The 18,054-nt window shown below is 37.3% G+C and overlaps 1 protein-coding gene across 12 annotated transcripts in view; it reads right to left on the bottom strand.

Moving 5' to 3' along the window:
- The window catches only part of TRIP12 (thyroid hormone receptor interactor 12), a 140,546-nt gene that overhangs the window by 68,730 nt on the left and 53,762 nt on the right, over nt 1-18,054 (bottom strand). For 5 of the 12 annotated variants that reach the window (XM_040639494.1, XM_040639437.1, XM_040639447.1 and 2 more), the window contains exons 3-5: nt 17,102-17,227; nt 15,465-16,267; nt 134-239 (exon numbers count right to left, since the gene is read on the bottom strand). In XM_040639494.1, coding sequence (XP_040495428.1) covers nt 134-239; nt 15,465-16,267; nt 17,102-17,227 — 1,035 coding nt within the window. The remainder of the gene's footprint in view (nt 1-133; nt 240-15,464; nt 16,268-17,101; nt 17,228-18,054) is intronic. The other 7 variants (XM_040639465.1, XM_040639472.1, XM_040639478.1 and 4 more) reach the window with 2 other exon arrangements.

The raw sequence follows: 18,054 nt of genomic DNA, 5'->3' as shown, positions 1-18,054 counted from the left end.
TGGATAAGTCTCTTTACTACTCAACATTCAAGTGAAAATTTCAGTAATTTTTGAAAACTTAGGGAAGGATTCTAATGAAAGCTGAGCAGAAGACAACGAACCGGCTCATAAGCTGAACAAGCCCATGTCCTACCTGGCACTAGCACAGGAGCCCGTGGTCTTCTGGCGTGTGCTCCGCCTCAAACTGGGGAGCTCAGCAGGTGGGGATTCACTGCGCTTCTTGGTAGATTTTCTTAAACCTATTCATGTGAAATACAAAAGTGAATTTTTTTTAAGTTATCATAAATTAAAAATTACACAATCCTTCAGGTCAAAAATCCATTGCATCGTCTATGGGCTCTCTAGCACTCGACTAGGTTTCTGCCACAGTTTGCCTTTACTTACCCAATCCATCCTGGCAAGGTTAATATGGTACCTGGCATACCCCGTCAGGATAAATCCCACTTGGGCCCAACCTTGACTCCAGCTATCCCACACCATGAATGACGGTCCTTCTCCCCTCATCCCATCCCCTTTAACCACTCCTATCATCTCTACTCCTCCACTAACTAAAGCCAAGAGATTTTTTTTTTTTGCATTTACTATCTATTTCAGGATTTTATTAAATTTAACACATTTTCCATTTTCATTCAGTAGCACATTACATTGTCTGTAAGCTGTGCCTTTCATCTAGTTTATATAAAGTTCATCAATTAAGACTACAAGAGAACAAAATGCTTTCTTTTGTTTACACCACCCTATCAGCAAGGAAAATATACTTGAGGTGAGGGTTATTAGAATGTCCTGTACAGATAACCAGAAAATTAAGGGGGAAAGTCAAACAAGCACACCTTACATGTTATTCTGGAAGCTAACTAAAACCCTTCATAGGGTTAACAGATTCTAAAAAGGTACAGCCATTAAGCGAAGTCTATTACCATTTCATAAACAATGGGGAGGCCATCAGAGCAACGGTTCACCCTCCCCCTTGCCCAATGTTATTATACATTATAACATACTGGGCGGTGTGCTCTATCTAAACAAAGACCTCCAACAGTGAAAGGTCTCCAAGTCAAAAGACTTATTTCCAGGAGAACTACAGTGTCACCTTAAAGAGCCAGCGTCTCCTTCTTCAGAGACTAATTACATTGTAAAAACAATTCTCCAGGTCACTTGTTCCCCCCCATGTTTGGTTGTTTTTTTTTTTTTTTAAGATTTTATTTCTTTGATAGAGAGCACAAACGGGGTGGGGGGGTGCAGCAGAGGGAGGGAGAGGGAGAAGCAGACACCCGATGTGCAGGGAGCCCAACACGGGGCAGGATCTCAGGACCCCTGAGATCATGACCTGAGCCAAGGGCAGACACTTAACCGAGTGACCCAGGTGCCCCATCCCCCAAGAACTTTTAATTTTTGACCATTTTACTGCTTCAAAGTGGAATAACAAATTCCTTACTCTTGATTTTGTTAAAAACACCAGTAAACGGTATGGGTAAGAGAAGGTAAAAAGGATTCTAGACAGGCTTAATTTTAAACCTCAGTTTATTCAACTTGGGATGGTCCCTAAAGCATGCATATATATAATGAAAGTTGCTAAGTGAAAAGCACACTATTAAGGAATTTTTACATATCAAACAGAAGCTATAAAGACAAAAATCTACATTCAGACAGGCATTACCATTTAGAAATCTGAACCACACCTTTCGGCCCTTTTTTCCCCCAAAGTAAATTTTGTGAAAGGTTATCCAGACTCCTCAAACTGGCACAAAAGGACCAAAAATGAAACTTGAAGTGGGGAAAAGAAGATTGGCCTAAGGGTTTGTTAAATTTCAATTTTTTTAGATTGATCTACCAAATAGCATTATCACCAGAATTAACTTAATGTGATCACAAATCAATGCTTGATACCCCGTGCTATTTTATCTTTGTCGGGACACATATCCTGTCACCTGAAAGACGAACATGGCATGTGGACAGATTATGGGACTAGCTTAATATATTCAACCAATTAGCATCAGTTTTTTAAGATTTAAAAAATTCAGAAAATATTTTTAAATGTTTCAGAAAACATTAAGCTTCTCTTTCTATTTGACTTGTGCAACTAAGTTAGAATAGACTAAAAAACATAAAATTCATAGAAAAAACCACGAGTGCATATTAAAAACTACACATTTTCACCTCTAACAACACTTTAAAAACCTCTGTATTATTGTTACTAATATTAGATTATGTGACACTTAACTGTCTTTCACACATACCATGACACAGTAATGGACCCTAGCAAAAACGTTTATATCTAGTCAGTGACATTCAAAATAAAATATCTAACTAAACATACTGTGGGCTCCTGCTATACTGCTTATGAGGGGACAGTATACTTTCTGACCAAACTCTCATACTTTCACCACTCACGTCCTATTTTAGACTTAGGTGTTTAACTTTGTTTTAAACAATTTCATTCAGACGTCGTTTCCTTATGATAAAATATACTCACTTTAAATAGATGAGGTTCAATATGGAGTTGAACAAATGTATCAACCCATATAACCAACACCATAATCAGATCAGGAGGGAACACTGTCATCACTCTACAAAGTCTCTTCATGCCCCTTACAGTTAATCCCCTCACCCACACTTCGGGCCTCTGGCAACCACTGATCTCTTGTTACTGTCTATTCTAGAATTTCATAAAAATGGAGTCATACAGTGTTTTGGAGATTTCATGTTGCTACAGAGATTCGTAGCCCATTCCTTTCTACAGTAGAAAGGTATTCCTTTGAATGGATGTGCCACAATCTCTTTATCCATTGTTGGTGTTAAAAGTTGAGAGAAATGTACTAAATTACAGAAAAGTAGAGGGCCCTGGGTGGCACAGTTGCATACGTGTCCAACTCTTGGTTTGGGCTCAGAGTCGTGAGACTGAGCCCTGCATTGGGCTCTGCACTCAATGCAGAGTCTGCTTGAGACTCTCCCCCTCTCCCTCCACCCCTCCCCACTGTACTTTCTCCAGGAATGAATGAATGAATGAATGAATGAATGAATGAAGAAATAAATCCCAGGATAAAGGAGCTGCTACATAAACCATTGTATAGTGGAAAAGAGGTTTCCCTATTTTAACACTACCTGAGGGCAGGATGAGAGACAAACTAGCTTTTACACGTATATCTGCTCCAAAAACTGGAACAGGGAAACACCTCACAGGTGGTAAAGACTGATAATTACTAATTTATCAGTATTTCTAAGCAAATCAAGTCAAACGTTAGAAGAACTCTATAAATTCTTCCAAAATCTAAAACATTCTTTAGAAGATTACAAATGTCAAACTTTCTGGGAAAAAGGAAAGCTGAAGTTGTTTGCAGAGCAAGCTCTGCCTAGAGAATGGGGATAGCTTAACCTTTTTTTTTTGGCCATTCAGCTGACGATGCCAGAACACACTGTATTCACAATTTTAGACTGGCTATAGTTTTCAAAAGCACTTTCAGATACAAAGTTATGATAATTCTTACTTTTCAGACATAAAACTATTAACTGACATGCTTAAAGGTACATAACCCAGACAAACTACGTAATTCCTAAGTTTATTTTGAAGCAGACCAGAGGTTACTACATCTTCAACATACTTATGGCCAAAGTTAAAATTGTGCCTTACAGGTTCAATTAGAAAACTGTTCAAACTCTTCATATAAGAACACTAGTTTTATAGAATCAACATGTGTTTCCTTCCATTCTACTGGTCAAGTAAGAGTTATTTCAATAAAAGAGGAAACAATGTAAGTGTAAACCAACAACCCACTGAAAATGAATTAAAATTCATGTGCATGGAAATGCAGGCGCATGCGCGCGCGCGCACACACACACACACACACACACACACACAGAGCCTGTAATGCAGCAAAACTGCATTTGTCATTTATTTTTATGAGGCCACTCTGAGAAGCATCCAGAATACCACTGGTCAAATTCATATATTAATGTCTACAAAGGCTCTACGTAATGAAGTTATGTATAAATGTAGACATACTTTCATCAAAGCTCTTGACAGTATTTTAGTATAAAAATATACGCTCTTGTTCCTACAAATATATTCTGAAAATCTTTATTCCTGTGGATAAAAGTGAAACTGGAAGTTAGTATTATTCTCTTAAAAGTCCTAAATGCTTTGTTCCTCTACAGCATATATATGTCTTAGCCCCACCCCCTCTGTTTTTGGAACAAGCATTCCTAACCCACAACTAATTTGCTCAAAGTTCAGGGCTTCATCTTTTGTAAAAACATTAGTTCTTTTGCAAAGGTAGGACATACAAAATGTGAAATAACTAAATCTCTTACGTATCTAGTTGTAAGCTTGGATTTCTAAAATACAACATCTTAAAAGAATGAACAGACTGAGGGCCTTAGGAATTTTATTTTCTGGACCCTTAACTAATATAAACATAGGTATGATCTTGGTGCTTTCTACTTATAGTGATTTTTCTTCTCTACTTCAAAATTTTGCAAGTATTACTCTTTGCATTACAATACCATGGATGATTCCAATTTTGTAATTTGCAGGAGGAATGCGCACTAGTAACATGATCTGCCTACTTCAGCACAAAGTAACCAGAGGTAGAACAGTATCAATCCTAGAAAGGTATGGTTTTCACTATTAAGTCAATTAAGTCACTTGAAAAGAAAGAATAAATAGTACATATTCACTGTCATGCTTTTATTCTATTTTTAGTTCTTTCATGAATTAAACGAGGATGCTAATCTTTGATACGGTATACACATATGGTCCCACAATAAAAATATAGCCATTATAAAATAATCTAACAATGCAATAATTAAACGTTCCAATTTCTTAAAGATTCCTTCTGTTGTATAGTGAAAATAAACCGAAGTGTCAATGTATTCTGGTAAGATAAGGTTGTTCAAAAATCAAGTGAGATGGGGGAGAGACTGACCTAACACATTTACTCAGTGAATAATGACTGAATTCAACTACATGAATGTTTTTATTCTCCCACTTATATATCCATTTCAAAGTGACCTTTAAAAATAATCAAGTTGGGGGTGCCTGGGTGGCTCAGTCAGTTAAGCATCTGCCTTTGGCTCAGGTCATGATCCCAGGAGGGAGCCCATTTCTCCCTCTCCTTCCCTTTCATTCTCTCTCTTGCTATCTTGTCTCTCTCTCAAATAAAATCTTTTTAAATAAATGAATGAATAAATAAAATTATCAAATAGACATCTATTGTATAATATCCAGAAACCACTGTTCTGAACACTTTTTTTTTTTTTTTAATTCTTTCGAGAACTCTCTCCTACCCCGTCTCCATGTGATACTGATAGAAGTACCATTCATGGTACACTCCCACTATATGAGTGGGACTCAAACTGGCCAGACTATTTCCATCATAGCCAACTGCAATCCTGCCTCCAAAATAGTGATTCGTTACGGACATATGATCCAAGGAAATCAGGGGCTTTCTTACAATTTAATACATAAATGATTGGATAGCATCTTTGGGAAGGAGAGGGGAAGGTGTGAGAGTCATAACATGGGTTTGGGACTGACAGGATCATCTTTTTGAGCTCCTGGATCCAACCAAGCCTGAAGCTAACCTATCTATTGGCTTTACCAGTCATATAAACTGACCAGTGTTTGTGTGTACACCATATAGCATATAATACATACCATATAGTGTGTGTGTGTGTATACACACACCTTATATAATATACAATTATATTAAAATTTTTGGTCTAAGGTAGGTGTTGACAAACTGCAGCTTGTGGGCCAAATCCCAACTGGAAATCCTGGTTTTGTACATCCCACTAGCTAAGAAGGGTTTTTACATTTTAGGGAGTTGTTAAAAAGAAGAATATGTAACAAAAACTGTATGTGGTCAGTAAAACCTAAAATACTTACTATATGGACCTTTACAAACAAACAAATAATAATAATAATAATTAATGACCTGGACTTTGAAAAGAAAAAGCAAGAACAGTATATGGACTCACCTAAGTTTCAAAAATCAGTCCAACATTAAAAAACAAAAATTTGTCCAATAAGACATGAGCTAAACAATATCTCATTTTCAAGTACTCATTTTTCTAGAATTAGTTATCTTGATTTTTTTGACTAATAATTTTTGCAATACTCCCAAAGGTAACAAATACATCTCCTTTTTAAAATAGTACAGTAGACAAACCAATGAATTAGGTACAGGAACCAGTTATTTTAAACAAGGGTATTCAAATTCAAATGTTCTAACTCGTTTACATTTAAAGGTATCAAAGGATGATTAGGATTGGTTTTTTTGGAGGGGTGGGGGAGGATAGGGTTTTGTAATGCAAATCTCCAATTTGTTTATATATTTTAAAAAGCTATCAATTGTGGCGCCTGGGTGGCTCAGTTGGTTAAGCATCTGCCTTTAGCTCAGTCATGATCCCAGAGTCCTGGGGTTGGACTCCCTGCTTGGCAGGGTGTCTGCTTGTCCCTCTCCCTCTGACCATCCCCTCCACCCACCTTGTGCTCTGCCTCGCTCACTCTCTCAATAAATAAAATCTTTAAAATAAATAAATAAAAATAAGAGATAAAAAGCTACCAATTATTCATTTATTTACATGTTGAACCTGTTTCAAAAGGTATTCAGAATGACTTGTCTTTTCTTCATAAAAGGGGAAAAAATGTACCAAATAACATGAGTACTATCGCACATGTAGAGTTCAATTTACAATCATGCAATGGGGCCATTTTGCTACTGGAAAAAGTAGACCCAATAAAGAGAATTAACTAACAGTGGGAATATTTTCAGTAACTTGATCTTCATTCCTTCAGCCAAAACGGAATCATGAGAACCTGGTATAACTTGGTGTTGCTGTGTGTCTATTTTTAGTATACACATCATTATTAATGGTTACTTTGCCAAAATAAATTCACAAAATGGAAAGTAACCTAACATATAAAAAAAGGATCACAGATGTTTAAAATCATTCAGTAACAATAAAAGATGAGTTTTGCAGATGACAATAAGGTAAATCCCAAATGGAATTTTCTAAGCCAAGTTTTTATTTTCTAGCCAATGCAGAGCAAATTCATGCACTGACTTAGCAATACAAATTAAACACGTTGGAAATGTACAAAGATATTCATCTGAGCATTACTTTTAATAATGAGATACTGGAAAAGAGCTAAATGTCCAATAATAGGGAATGGTTAAGTAACACCAGTATGGTAATAAAAACTGCAGGAATACAGTTTTAGCTAATAAGTATATGAACAGATTGGCATTTTACACTACTATTGGGAATGGAAATTCATATATCCCTACAGGCAATTTGAAAATATACATCAATACTTAAAAAGAACATAACCAGAAACCTAACAAGTAGATAATGATGTAAATTACAAAGCTTTAGTCAATTAAAAGAATTTAGAACAATGTAGATGCCCATTAATTGAGAATGAACTAAATTAGGTTACATCCATTTACAGCCATTCAAATGATGTAATTCATAGTTCTTTTGAAAGGAAAAAGGTCTAGTGTTTAGGCAAATAAAGCACTTGGTTTCTTCATACCTAAAACACGGAACTACCTCATTCTGTTGTAATGAGGATAAAATTTAATGTGTGTCACATGTCTAGCATGGAGTGTGGCTATAATGGGCACTCTACTATCGTGTGGAGCAAATGCCAACTTTTGAAGAAATATGTGCATATACATGACAAAGTGTGTGTCTTCTGGTTAAAGATAGATAATTGGACACACATACATTCACTTCTGTCCTCAGAGAAACTCCACTAAACTAGTATTATTAAAAGAATCTGAGGCATAAATCCACAAGGATAAGAAGAATGGAAGAGATTACTATCACAACACAATTTTACAAGATGAAAAGCAGAAATCCCAGCACTAGAAATTCCAGAAAACTTAAAGTAGAAAACTAAGATAAATTACCAATGAGAATGGGACTCAGAATCCCACAAAGTTCAGGAACTGATGGTACCAGGTACCTCTGGGATGACTCTGGAATTAAGACTAAGGATTGGCTGATAGGCTGTTTATGAAGCAGTAAGATCCCCAGATCCCCTCCCCCACTTGCACAGCTGGGTAACTGTCTCTCTGCTGACCCAGCAAAACACAAGACCTCTATTCTTTAGAAAGTATAAAATAAAGAAATTCTCAATTAAAGTACACAGCTGTATCTAGGTGCACCATACCAAAATGAGAGAAGGAGAGGGAGGATCAAGTACGAACAGACAGATTAGATGACACATGGCTTCTTTCCTAGGCCTCTTTTCCTGCCCAACCCCCAGACCTCGGTCAGTCAGCTTTCACCTCTAGGCAGGAGGAATCTTCTCTGTGGAATTTCACCAAAGAAAAAGATCTAAAAATAATGACAGGCTTCATAATGACCAGCCAAAACAGATCACCAGAAAATGGATTTCAGTGAAATCTCCTCTATGTGTTCAGAGCTTACAGATTAAGTGTTGGGGGACCAAAACCTGAGTATGAGGAAACAACCAGGAATTACCAAAACCTGAGGAAAACTCCCAATACGAAAATCAAAACCAAACCAACCTCCCTCCCTCCAAAAAACTTCATGAGAACTGTGTATAGAAAACTCACCATTAATGTCCTCAAAAAAAGAAATGCATCCATAATAAAAAGAACAAAATAACCTCTTGAAAATAAAAACAACAGAAAAAAAAAATCAAAAGAAAGGTTGGAAGAAGTCGAAGAAATCTACCAGAAAGTAGAAGAAAAAAGCAAAGCCAGAATGAAAACATCAGAACTTTCCAAGAGGACAATCATCCAAAATAATAGGAGATCTAGAAAGAGAAAAGAAACAAGGATACAGTGAACAACCATCCTGGTTTGCTTGGCTCTAACCCTGGTTTTAAGGCCGAGTCCTGAGTCTGGGGGAATGCCTCAGACCCAAGGGAAACCAGGACTGCTGGTCACCCTAGTAAGAAATGAGGCCAAACCCACAGCTATGGCAATATAATGGAGGTAAAGATCTGCAGCTAGAAGAATGGGTTACATATACAACAGATCAGGAATCAGAATGTTTCCAATAAAGCAAGCTTAAAAATAATGTGTTTCTTCAAAAATTTTAAGAATCATTTCTAACCCAGCACTCTATAACCAATCAAACAAGTACCTAGGTTGTATATTATCAGACAGTCAAAATCTAAAAACAATAAAAAGGCTTTTAAAAATCTCATAAGCATTTTTTCTCAAAAAGCCAAGTGGAAGAAGATACATTCCCTCAAAACGAAATAGTGAACCGGGAAAGATGATGTGGGATCTGGAAACAGAAAGCTAAACAAAAGACTGAAGAAAATGCCCAGGCTAAATAAATAAAAGCTGTGAAGCAGGCATAAAAGAGTAGCCATCCAGAGGCCTTATTTCTTCAGGACAATTTAACAAAAGCAAGTAGACAGCTTGAGAAAAGATTCAGACAATTAGAGCGATGGGTTCACAGAAAAGGAAAACAACATCAACAAAATAGTTATTTAAAACAAGAAAACCAAAACTGTGTTAAGAAAGGAAACCTTCCTACATGACTCTGTAAATGGCATGTATGTATCTATACAAACATTGGGCGGGCACTGATCAGGCCTGGGCAAAGGGGAAGTGCATACAGTACATGGTTGGTGGGTACAGAAGTGCGGTCACTTTCAAAAAGGGCAGGCAATTGTGCTCAAAGCGAAAAAACCCAACCAATAAACACATGAGCACATACACCATATACATGGAAATAAACACCAAAATAATCAGCACTGGGAAAGGGCAATGTGGCAGGAAGACTGCTGGGTTTGGTTTTTTTTTAAACTTATATGTAACTTTAGTAAAATGTAATTTGGCTAAATTAATTCTTATTCTGACCTGGTATACAAAAATACATACCATGATTGTTTAAAATTTGCAATGTAAAATAAAAGCCTTTTTTGGGGTACCTGAGTAGCTCAGGTGGTTGAGCTTCGAACTCGATTTCAGCTCAGGTCATTGAGATCAAGGCCCACACTGGGCTCCGTGCTCAGGGGTCTGTTTTTCTCTCCGCTCCCCCTCCCCCCGCAACCCTTTCCCTCCGTCCCCCCACCATTTGTGCTCATACTCTCTCGCTCTAAAATAAATAAATCTTTAAAAAAATAATAAAAATTAAAAAAATAAAGCCTTCTTAACAAAGAGGGTGATGATACTAGTTCAGCGTTCTTTTATAACTTGGCAACTCATTTTTGTAATTTAATGTATTTTTTAAAGCCCTTTGATTACTGGAATCAGTAATTTTGCAATGCACTTACCTATTAAAATTATTAGAGCTTTAAGTTGCTAAATTATTTTAACAGCTGTCTTACGATACAGAAAAATCTTAACACTTAATCCTTTTCCCTTTAAGCTCCTCAGCCAACACCTCATGAGGTGAAAAGGTAATTTAATTATTTAGACTCAGTATGCACGACCCCATAAGACTCTAGGTGAAACCAAGATTTTAACTCTTCAATTCCCTCCTCAACATATTATTTCTTCCCTCCATGCTAGGGATACAGAGAAGCAGGTCTCAGTCTCAGACTGATGATAGAGTCCTATCTCAGCAGAATTTCCTTACCAGTTCTGCATCTGCCTGGTTCTTGTCTAGTTCTAATAATGGCCACAGGCTGCATGCAAGTCACCAGAAGAGCATGAAACTCAAGCTGGAAATAAGCTGGTAACTACTGCTGACTAGGTTATTAATAATATGCACATGATGTCCACTTAAATAATGAGAGGAGACCAGATCTACAAACAGACACATCAGACAAGAAATATAATATTTTTAAATTTTTCTATAAATAAGTTCCATAATGGCCCAGATTTTGATAACAAACTTTCTTGTATTTCCATGCCATCTCTATCACCTTCTACTATTCAGACACTACATACTCTGAAAGTCGTATTACTTCAAGATTAGTTTTCTTTTAAAAGAAGTTAGATTAGCAAAACAGATCCTGAAGCCACACGAATTACAAAAACATTTTAAAATATATTAAAATATAAAAATATTTTCAAAAATCACTTGTATCATTACATTGCCAGACTGGTTTTACATTTATGCGACACAAATTTCTGAGAATGTCTGTTTGCTTATATTAAACAACACATAGCAAGAATAATTTCCTAAGGCATATTAAAAATTGTCACATAACACTATCCCTTCTGAGGTATTCTCAAGACTTCTATCAACTGATACAGTGTGACCTTTGTCACAGAGCTATTTTGATCAGTTGCAGCCGGCAAGCCACAAGGCTTTAAGAAGCCCATCACAAAAGTAGCTGTTTCGCCAGTTCTCCTGCCAGCCCTAACTCCTGACCAGGAGCTCGTTCGTTCATCAGTCTGTTAACAGTTGTCGAAACAGCACACTTGGGAAAGGTCTTCTTGCTTAAGTATCCTGACTCCATGTATTCTATCATTTTCCAAAGGTTGCTTGGACCACTGCTGTCTCCCAAGATGGTCAAGCAAATCTATAAAATACTACGTTAAGCAGAAGTTACCATAAGATTTCTTGCAGCCTTCAATGTGTTAATGTAATCCTAAATCTCCAGTAGTATCTGACCATGGGAAATGAGTTTTCATAAAGTATCATGTAGGTACCATTATTTCTACAACTTGGAAACAATTTTTTTTCCCCATGAAGCTTTACTGACCAACCGTATCAGTAATTCTTTACCTGAGAAAACATATCATATTCTAATTAATAGGTTCACTGATTTTTAAAAGTTGAAGAAAACAAATGATCTACCCAATTTGGAATGCTCTGTATCTCACGAAGTGGCCAAATCCATTTTTTGGATGACATACAGACTGTGGTTCTGCAGATATGCTAATCCGAAATCTGCCTCTCAACCTCTACCCTTTGAATCTAATTATGCCCCATGTCTTGATGTTTTGGGGGGAGAGAAGTTTCCTCATGCGTAAAGAGCTCTTCAAATATATGGCAATAACTCTCAAGTCACCATTACATGTTAGTACAGTACTAAAGGTATTTTCACATACATTCTTTTATTTATGCTTCACAAGAATGAATACTATCATTTTACAAATAAGATCAGGGATTAGGTCGCATGATTTGCCCAACCTCACAAAACTATATAAAGAGATAACTTCAAATCAAGATCTTCCGAATCTAAAAAGAGTTATATCCTAAACTTCATCAGTGGCTGGGATTTATCAATCCTTCATTCTCAAAAGGTTGTTGAATATAGTTTCTTTCTTAAGATACTTAATCTCTGCTGTTCTAAATTCTACAGTGCATCTCATGTACTAACTACTATGCTCAGTGTCCTCATATAATCATTTATTCCTCAAATAAGCTATTATGCCCATTTACAAGGAAAAGGTTACAAACTTTCCCATAGTTGCCAGGTGACAGAATGGCAGAACTAGGATTCAAAGCAAGGATTTTCACTTCTGTAATAAGAGTTTTCTATCCCCAACATGTCATTACTTGAAACTCAAGAGATTCCCATAAAATACCTTATTTTGCCCGTATATTCTTAAGTAAAATTACCAAGTACTGTCAGTTCTATTGCAGTATTGCTTCCTATATAGACTCTTTTCCCAAAGTGACATAGTAATCATGCCTAAAATCCACCCTGCCCTGTCTGACCTCAAAAAGCCTTCCTAGATTTAGCTCGCCCAGTCTACTCAATCCTATGCATCCTAGTCTCACGACTGATTTCTGGAACCAGATGGTCTGGGTTTGACTCTTGGCTCTATAGTGCTCGACTCGGCAGTACATACACTAAAACTGGAAGGACTCTTGGCTCCTTGGTTCTGTGACCTTAGGGAGCCAAACTGACCACTGACCCTAAGTTTCCTTACTTCTAAGATGGAAATAATAGTATCTGCCACACAGAGCAGATGAGTAGTAAATGACATGATCCATGTAAAGGATTTACAAGTTATCAGGCTCTTGTAAGAACGTTACGTATAAATATTCCCTACTATTTTGTTTTGAAATGTTTTTCACTTATTTGAAAATAAGCAAGTATGTAGTGAATGGAATGATTTAAATCCTTGGGTTCACACAATATTCATCCCTAAAGATGAATCAATACCAGTAAAGAAGGATCATATAATTTCATCTCCTCCGGGGCCTTAACATCTCCTAATGACCCAAATATGGTGTGACAGTACAACACAGAAAACTAACAGGGGTGAAAAATAAGTGATGAAGAGAAGGAGGCAGTGGCTTCAAGTTACACATTTCCTCCATCTTTCACTTCTAGCTCTGCCACCTGTGAGGTAAGTCACCAGGCAGGCTAGCCCACCTCCTTAAAATAAATTTCCTTAATAAGTATCATTAAACACCATTTTTTAAAAAATTAAATGGACTGCATATATAAAATACCTAGTATTTATTAGATGTGAAATAAATGCTGGTTCCCTTCTCCTGTTCCAACAGCTTAGGCTATAATTAGAGCTGAGAACTAGGATAGTGGTAGTGAAAACGGAAAAGCGGTATTCGTGACCACACGACACACACAGATTTTGTGCAAGTGAGGAAGACAATACGAGTTGAGTTTTACTCACTTGTCACCATGTGCAGAGTGAGCTTCACAGACCATCTGGTTTTATTATGGCCCAGGGGTCACATCAGAACTCAGGGTGCTTTCTCAGGTAGAGAAACCAAGACTGCACTGGGGGTCAGGTTTTCTTTTAAAAATTACGTTAACAGACTCGGAAGAAAAGAAAAGAAAACAAGTGCCGAGGAAGAGTCAAGGACATGACACTCAAGAACAATCTGCTCTCACCCTGCCCCGGACCCTCCTAGAAATCAGAGCTGCAGGAACAATCTGCTCTCACCCTGCCCCGGACCCTCCTAGAAATCAGAGCTGCAGGAGATAAGCTCTGCAAGTAAAGCATACTGGAAGGCAGAAAACGGAGGAGTGAATCCCACCAAACCAGCTATAAACTCACCCTGGCCCAATGGCTGTGGAGGCCACACGGCTACTACACTGGACACACACACACACACACACACACACACACACACACACGCTTCTACTTCACTTCAAAACATAAAGGAAGAGGTATAAAAGCAGAGATAAACAAACTCCAACTGTCAAGAAAACCTTGGCAGGTCCAACAGACAGTTGATGGTCCCTCTTTAGCCTGCCTTTTAATTCCCTTTTGACTTCAAGGTACCAATCGTAATCCAAAATCTGTACCTTCAAATTCAAAAGATTTTAATACAGAAGTAAGGCACACTTAAAATACCCAAATTGAACAAAATTCTACAATGTAAAAGATGTCACCTTCATGATAACCCTATGGTACAGGTTAAACACAAGATTTTATGTAGTGTCTACTAGTCTTCTTGTTAAAGTTTAGCAAATACTGAATCACAAATATTGAATCAAGTACAGATAGTAGGGTTAAAGGAAACGGAGCTAACAACTGGCTCTGATTCAACAGGTTAGGCTGAGCCACTATTAGCTAAACTTTGACAAGAATGCTACCACACTATACAAAGTTTTCAATAACTAAGAAAAGGTTCTAGCCCTATGAAAATATAAATCTACAATGTTCTATGGAGGGGAGAAAAAGGATGGTGAAAAGCGAGCTTCCTGGATAAATATCACAAAAATTAAATGCTGAAACCGTACATAAGTGCTGTATTATTCTATTTGTGTTTTTTAGATGTCTCAAAACAGAAAAAAGAAAAGGACGCCCTTCAGCATTACAGCAATCACGTAACTGAAGAAGGCCACCACCAGCTCTAATCAGTTCTAATGACATGAACAGTCGGCTTCTCTGAAGTAGTCTTTTGAACAGAAGAGAAAAAGAAAAGTGCCCTAAGATCCCTATCTCCCATCTAGTCTGTTTCTTTGCTTGAAAGGTATCATTCTGAAATGTAAGTTCCACTCCACTGTTCAAGAGGGCAATACTCCTCCCCATTTACGTGGGACTAGAGCCCGGTGTACGGAACTAAGTAAGAGGTTTTCATCTTCAGACGAAGCTTTTTATCTTTAAGTATGACATGTGAGTAAGATTTCATTTATTCTGAAATTTTAGCTCAGTATTTCCATATATCACGAATGTATCATACCAAACCCCCTCCCCCCAAAAACACCCCACTATTTGACTTTCAATCATGGTCAAAAGCAACTCGTAACTGAAATAATTTTGTTGTCTGGTTAAAGAAGAAGATCCAACTTGATGTCCCACCCTGATAATAGGAAATAACTTAGGAACAGATACTACAAGGATAAAGATGCAGGTACTACAATGTGACCATTTAGAAATAAGGCGGCAGCACTCCTGACCAGTCTCCTTAGAACTAAATGTAGCGTCAATTCTTATGTATTGTTACGAATGGATATAGTAAAGCTAAGACTGCCTCAAGCTGCAAAAAAAAAACCAAAACAAATCTGACTACCTTGAAAGCATCACCACTTTGGACACACCAAGAAAAATTTCCTTGGGGAAAAAAAAAGAAGAAAGAAGTTTCCATACACTTACTTGCTAATTTGGCCTGTAATCCAGAAGGTCCAGGTTTTGATGTCTCTGACTTAGAAGACCCTGGAAGAGACAGTTTGGTTTTAGGAAGGCTAACTTTAGGGCTGAAACGAGCAGCCCAATCGAATTTTGAAGAGCCACCAGTTTTACTCTGTTCCTTTTCCCTGCTACTTCTTCTGGGACTGGGACTGGATGCTGAACGGGAACGCCTGGCCTTGTTCTGGTCTTTTCCTTGTTTCACCCTGGCCCCAGGTGGTACAGTGGAGGAGGCCGAGGCGACAGCAGAAGAGGAGGAGGAAGTAGAGGCAGCGGAGGAAGAATCGGTGATGGTGCTGCACCCAGCTTTGGCCGAGGCGGCGGATTTTGAAGCCAGCTTGGTGGGTTTTGCAGATCTCTCTTCGGCACCCGTTGACTCAGACACAGAACCACTCTTTATACAAGAACTCTCTGTCCTCTTTCTTTTCTGACTCCGTGAACTGCCAGCGGCCCCACTCTTTCGGGTATGAGCCTTACTTGTTGACGGCGATTGTGCAGATTTCAGTTGTTGCTCCTGGTCTAAATGTCTCTTCTTTGACTTACTATGTGGCTTATTTGTTTCTGAGGGAGACTCAGTATGCTGAAGTGCTTTTGGTTTTTTGGCAGAGCTAGGAGAATTGGTCCTGTTGTAGTCTGGACTAGCACTGCGTTTCACTCCTCGAGAATTGTCTTTCTTAGGCACCTGCCCCGTTTTTTGCCTTTCTGAAGTATTGGCTCTGTCTGGATCCTCTGGTTGTGGAACTATGACAGCAGATGATGAACTGCAGCTTCTGAGAGGTCAGATAAGAAGAGAGTTAGTATCAGCCCACCAGCATTGTACCTGTCATGTAATACTTATTAACTTCGCAAATCTGTACAAATAAGTGCTTTAAAAAAAGAAAAAAAAAAGATGCAAAAGTCTTTCTGATTAAGTCCAGGGCTAAATAAACACAGGTTTTCAAACGGTTCAAAACTGGATTTAAAAAAAAAAAAGTGTGACTTTGGATGGGGAAATATTTGATTAGAAGATCAGAGTAATTCTTCAGCCCAAAGATTACTGACACTAACCCTCCTAATCACAAAACAAGAATTAAAATGAAAAGAAAAAGAATACTTAGTAGTTCAGAACTAGTTGAAACTAGAATACTGGTGCTCTTATTCACAAATACAACTTCTTTGTCAAAGCTTGAAATAAATAACGACTTAAGTATGCACTTTTCAAAATGAAGGTAAGAAAACCGTATAATATAGTAATTTCTTTTCTAAAAAAAGACTCCTGCCAATTAGATCTTAAGAAATAACTGACCTTTGGCTCTACCAATAAAAAAATAAAAACAAAAACAAAACATTAAAAAAAAAAAGTAAAATGGCATTTCAGATGCCTATAAAGGTTTGTTAATCAAACGGAAACCTCACGGCTCTCTAACCAAGGGAAAAAATGCATTGTCTAGAGCTTACTGCATTGGTGTCACTGCAAAGTAAACTATTAATCCTCAAAGTTACATTCGGGGAATAATGAAAACACATATTACAACATCTTGGGGTAACCTAAATTTTAATATTATGCAATGATTCAAATGCAAATAATTCTGCCTTGAAAATGTACAAGCAATGTGAAGATTTACCTTTTAGAAAGGTGTCCCCTTGACAGTTCAGAAGTAGTATTAGACTGCACTTTGGGTGCCTTAGAATTAGATTTTCTACTCTCAGGAGGGCTATATCCCTTATGTTTTGCCTGCCCTAAATGTGACCTGTCAGCAGAAAATCAAAACAGAAATCTATCAGGAAACTGAGATGCAAATACAGTATTGAAAAGTGAATTATGTTTTCATTTTTTAAAAAGTCTCCCAATTCTTCTTTACTGACCCTACCCTTTCCCCCAAATATTTCCATAATTAATTATTGTTCTACCAAATAATCTTGCCAAAAAACTTGCCTTAGAACCAATACCTCAATACCCAAGAGTGCAGGTCTTTTATTACTAAGTTTTATGAGTGAATAGCAATATTATACCCATTTAAGCAATAAAGAATTTTTCAACAATTGTACTGCAAACTCACATATGCTAAATGTTTGCAAAAAGCAAATCCGGCCTTTAGATCTAAACACTATTTTTAATAGATAATGTTGAGTGTAACAGCTTAAAAGTTTCATGGAAGAAGCAGTCAGTGATCGCACAATGATACTGACTCCCAATTTGTGGACTGTAATTCAGGTTAGCCCGGTAAATGCAGAGGCAGATGAAATCAACTCTCAAACTGATTTTACACGGCAAATCATTAGAAGCACTACACAGTAAATAAACTTACATGAAACTGATAGAATGATATTTGCTAAGAATGTAATGCACTAATCAATAGAAGTACACCAAAAACCAAGCCCTGGAGAAAGAGGTAAAGAATTGACCACAAAATATTCCAAACATATTCAAGAGAGTCCATCATTGATATACCGTTGGGTTATATTTGTAATAAAACAAATCCTGTGCCAGCATTGTTCTAAGAGCGAGTTTGCAGGACACGAATAAACTGTTTTTCAGTTGTTAGATTTTTTTTTTTTTAACCTCAGACAATGATTA

Source organism: Ursus maritimus, unplaced genomic scaffold (assembly GCF_017311325.1).
Source record: "Ursus maritimus isolate PB19 unplaced genomic scaffold, ASM1731132v1 scaffold_1, whole genome shotgun sequence".
Taxonomy (NCBI): domain Eukaryota; kingdom Metazoa; phylum Chordata; class Mammalia; order Carnivora; family Ursidae; genus Ursus; species Ursus maritimus.
The sequence above is the reverse complement of the archived record's forward strand: the minus strand, read 5'-3'. Positions and strand labels throughout refer to the sequence as shown.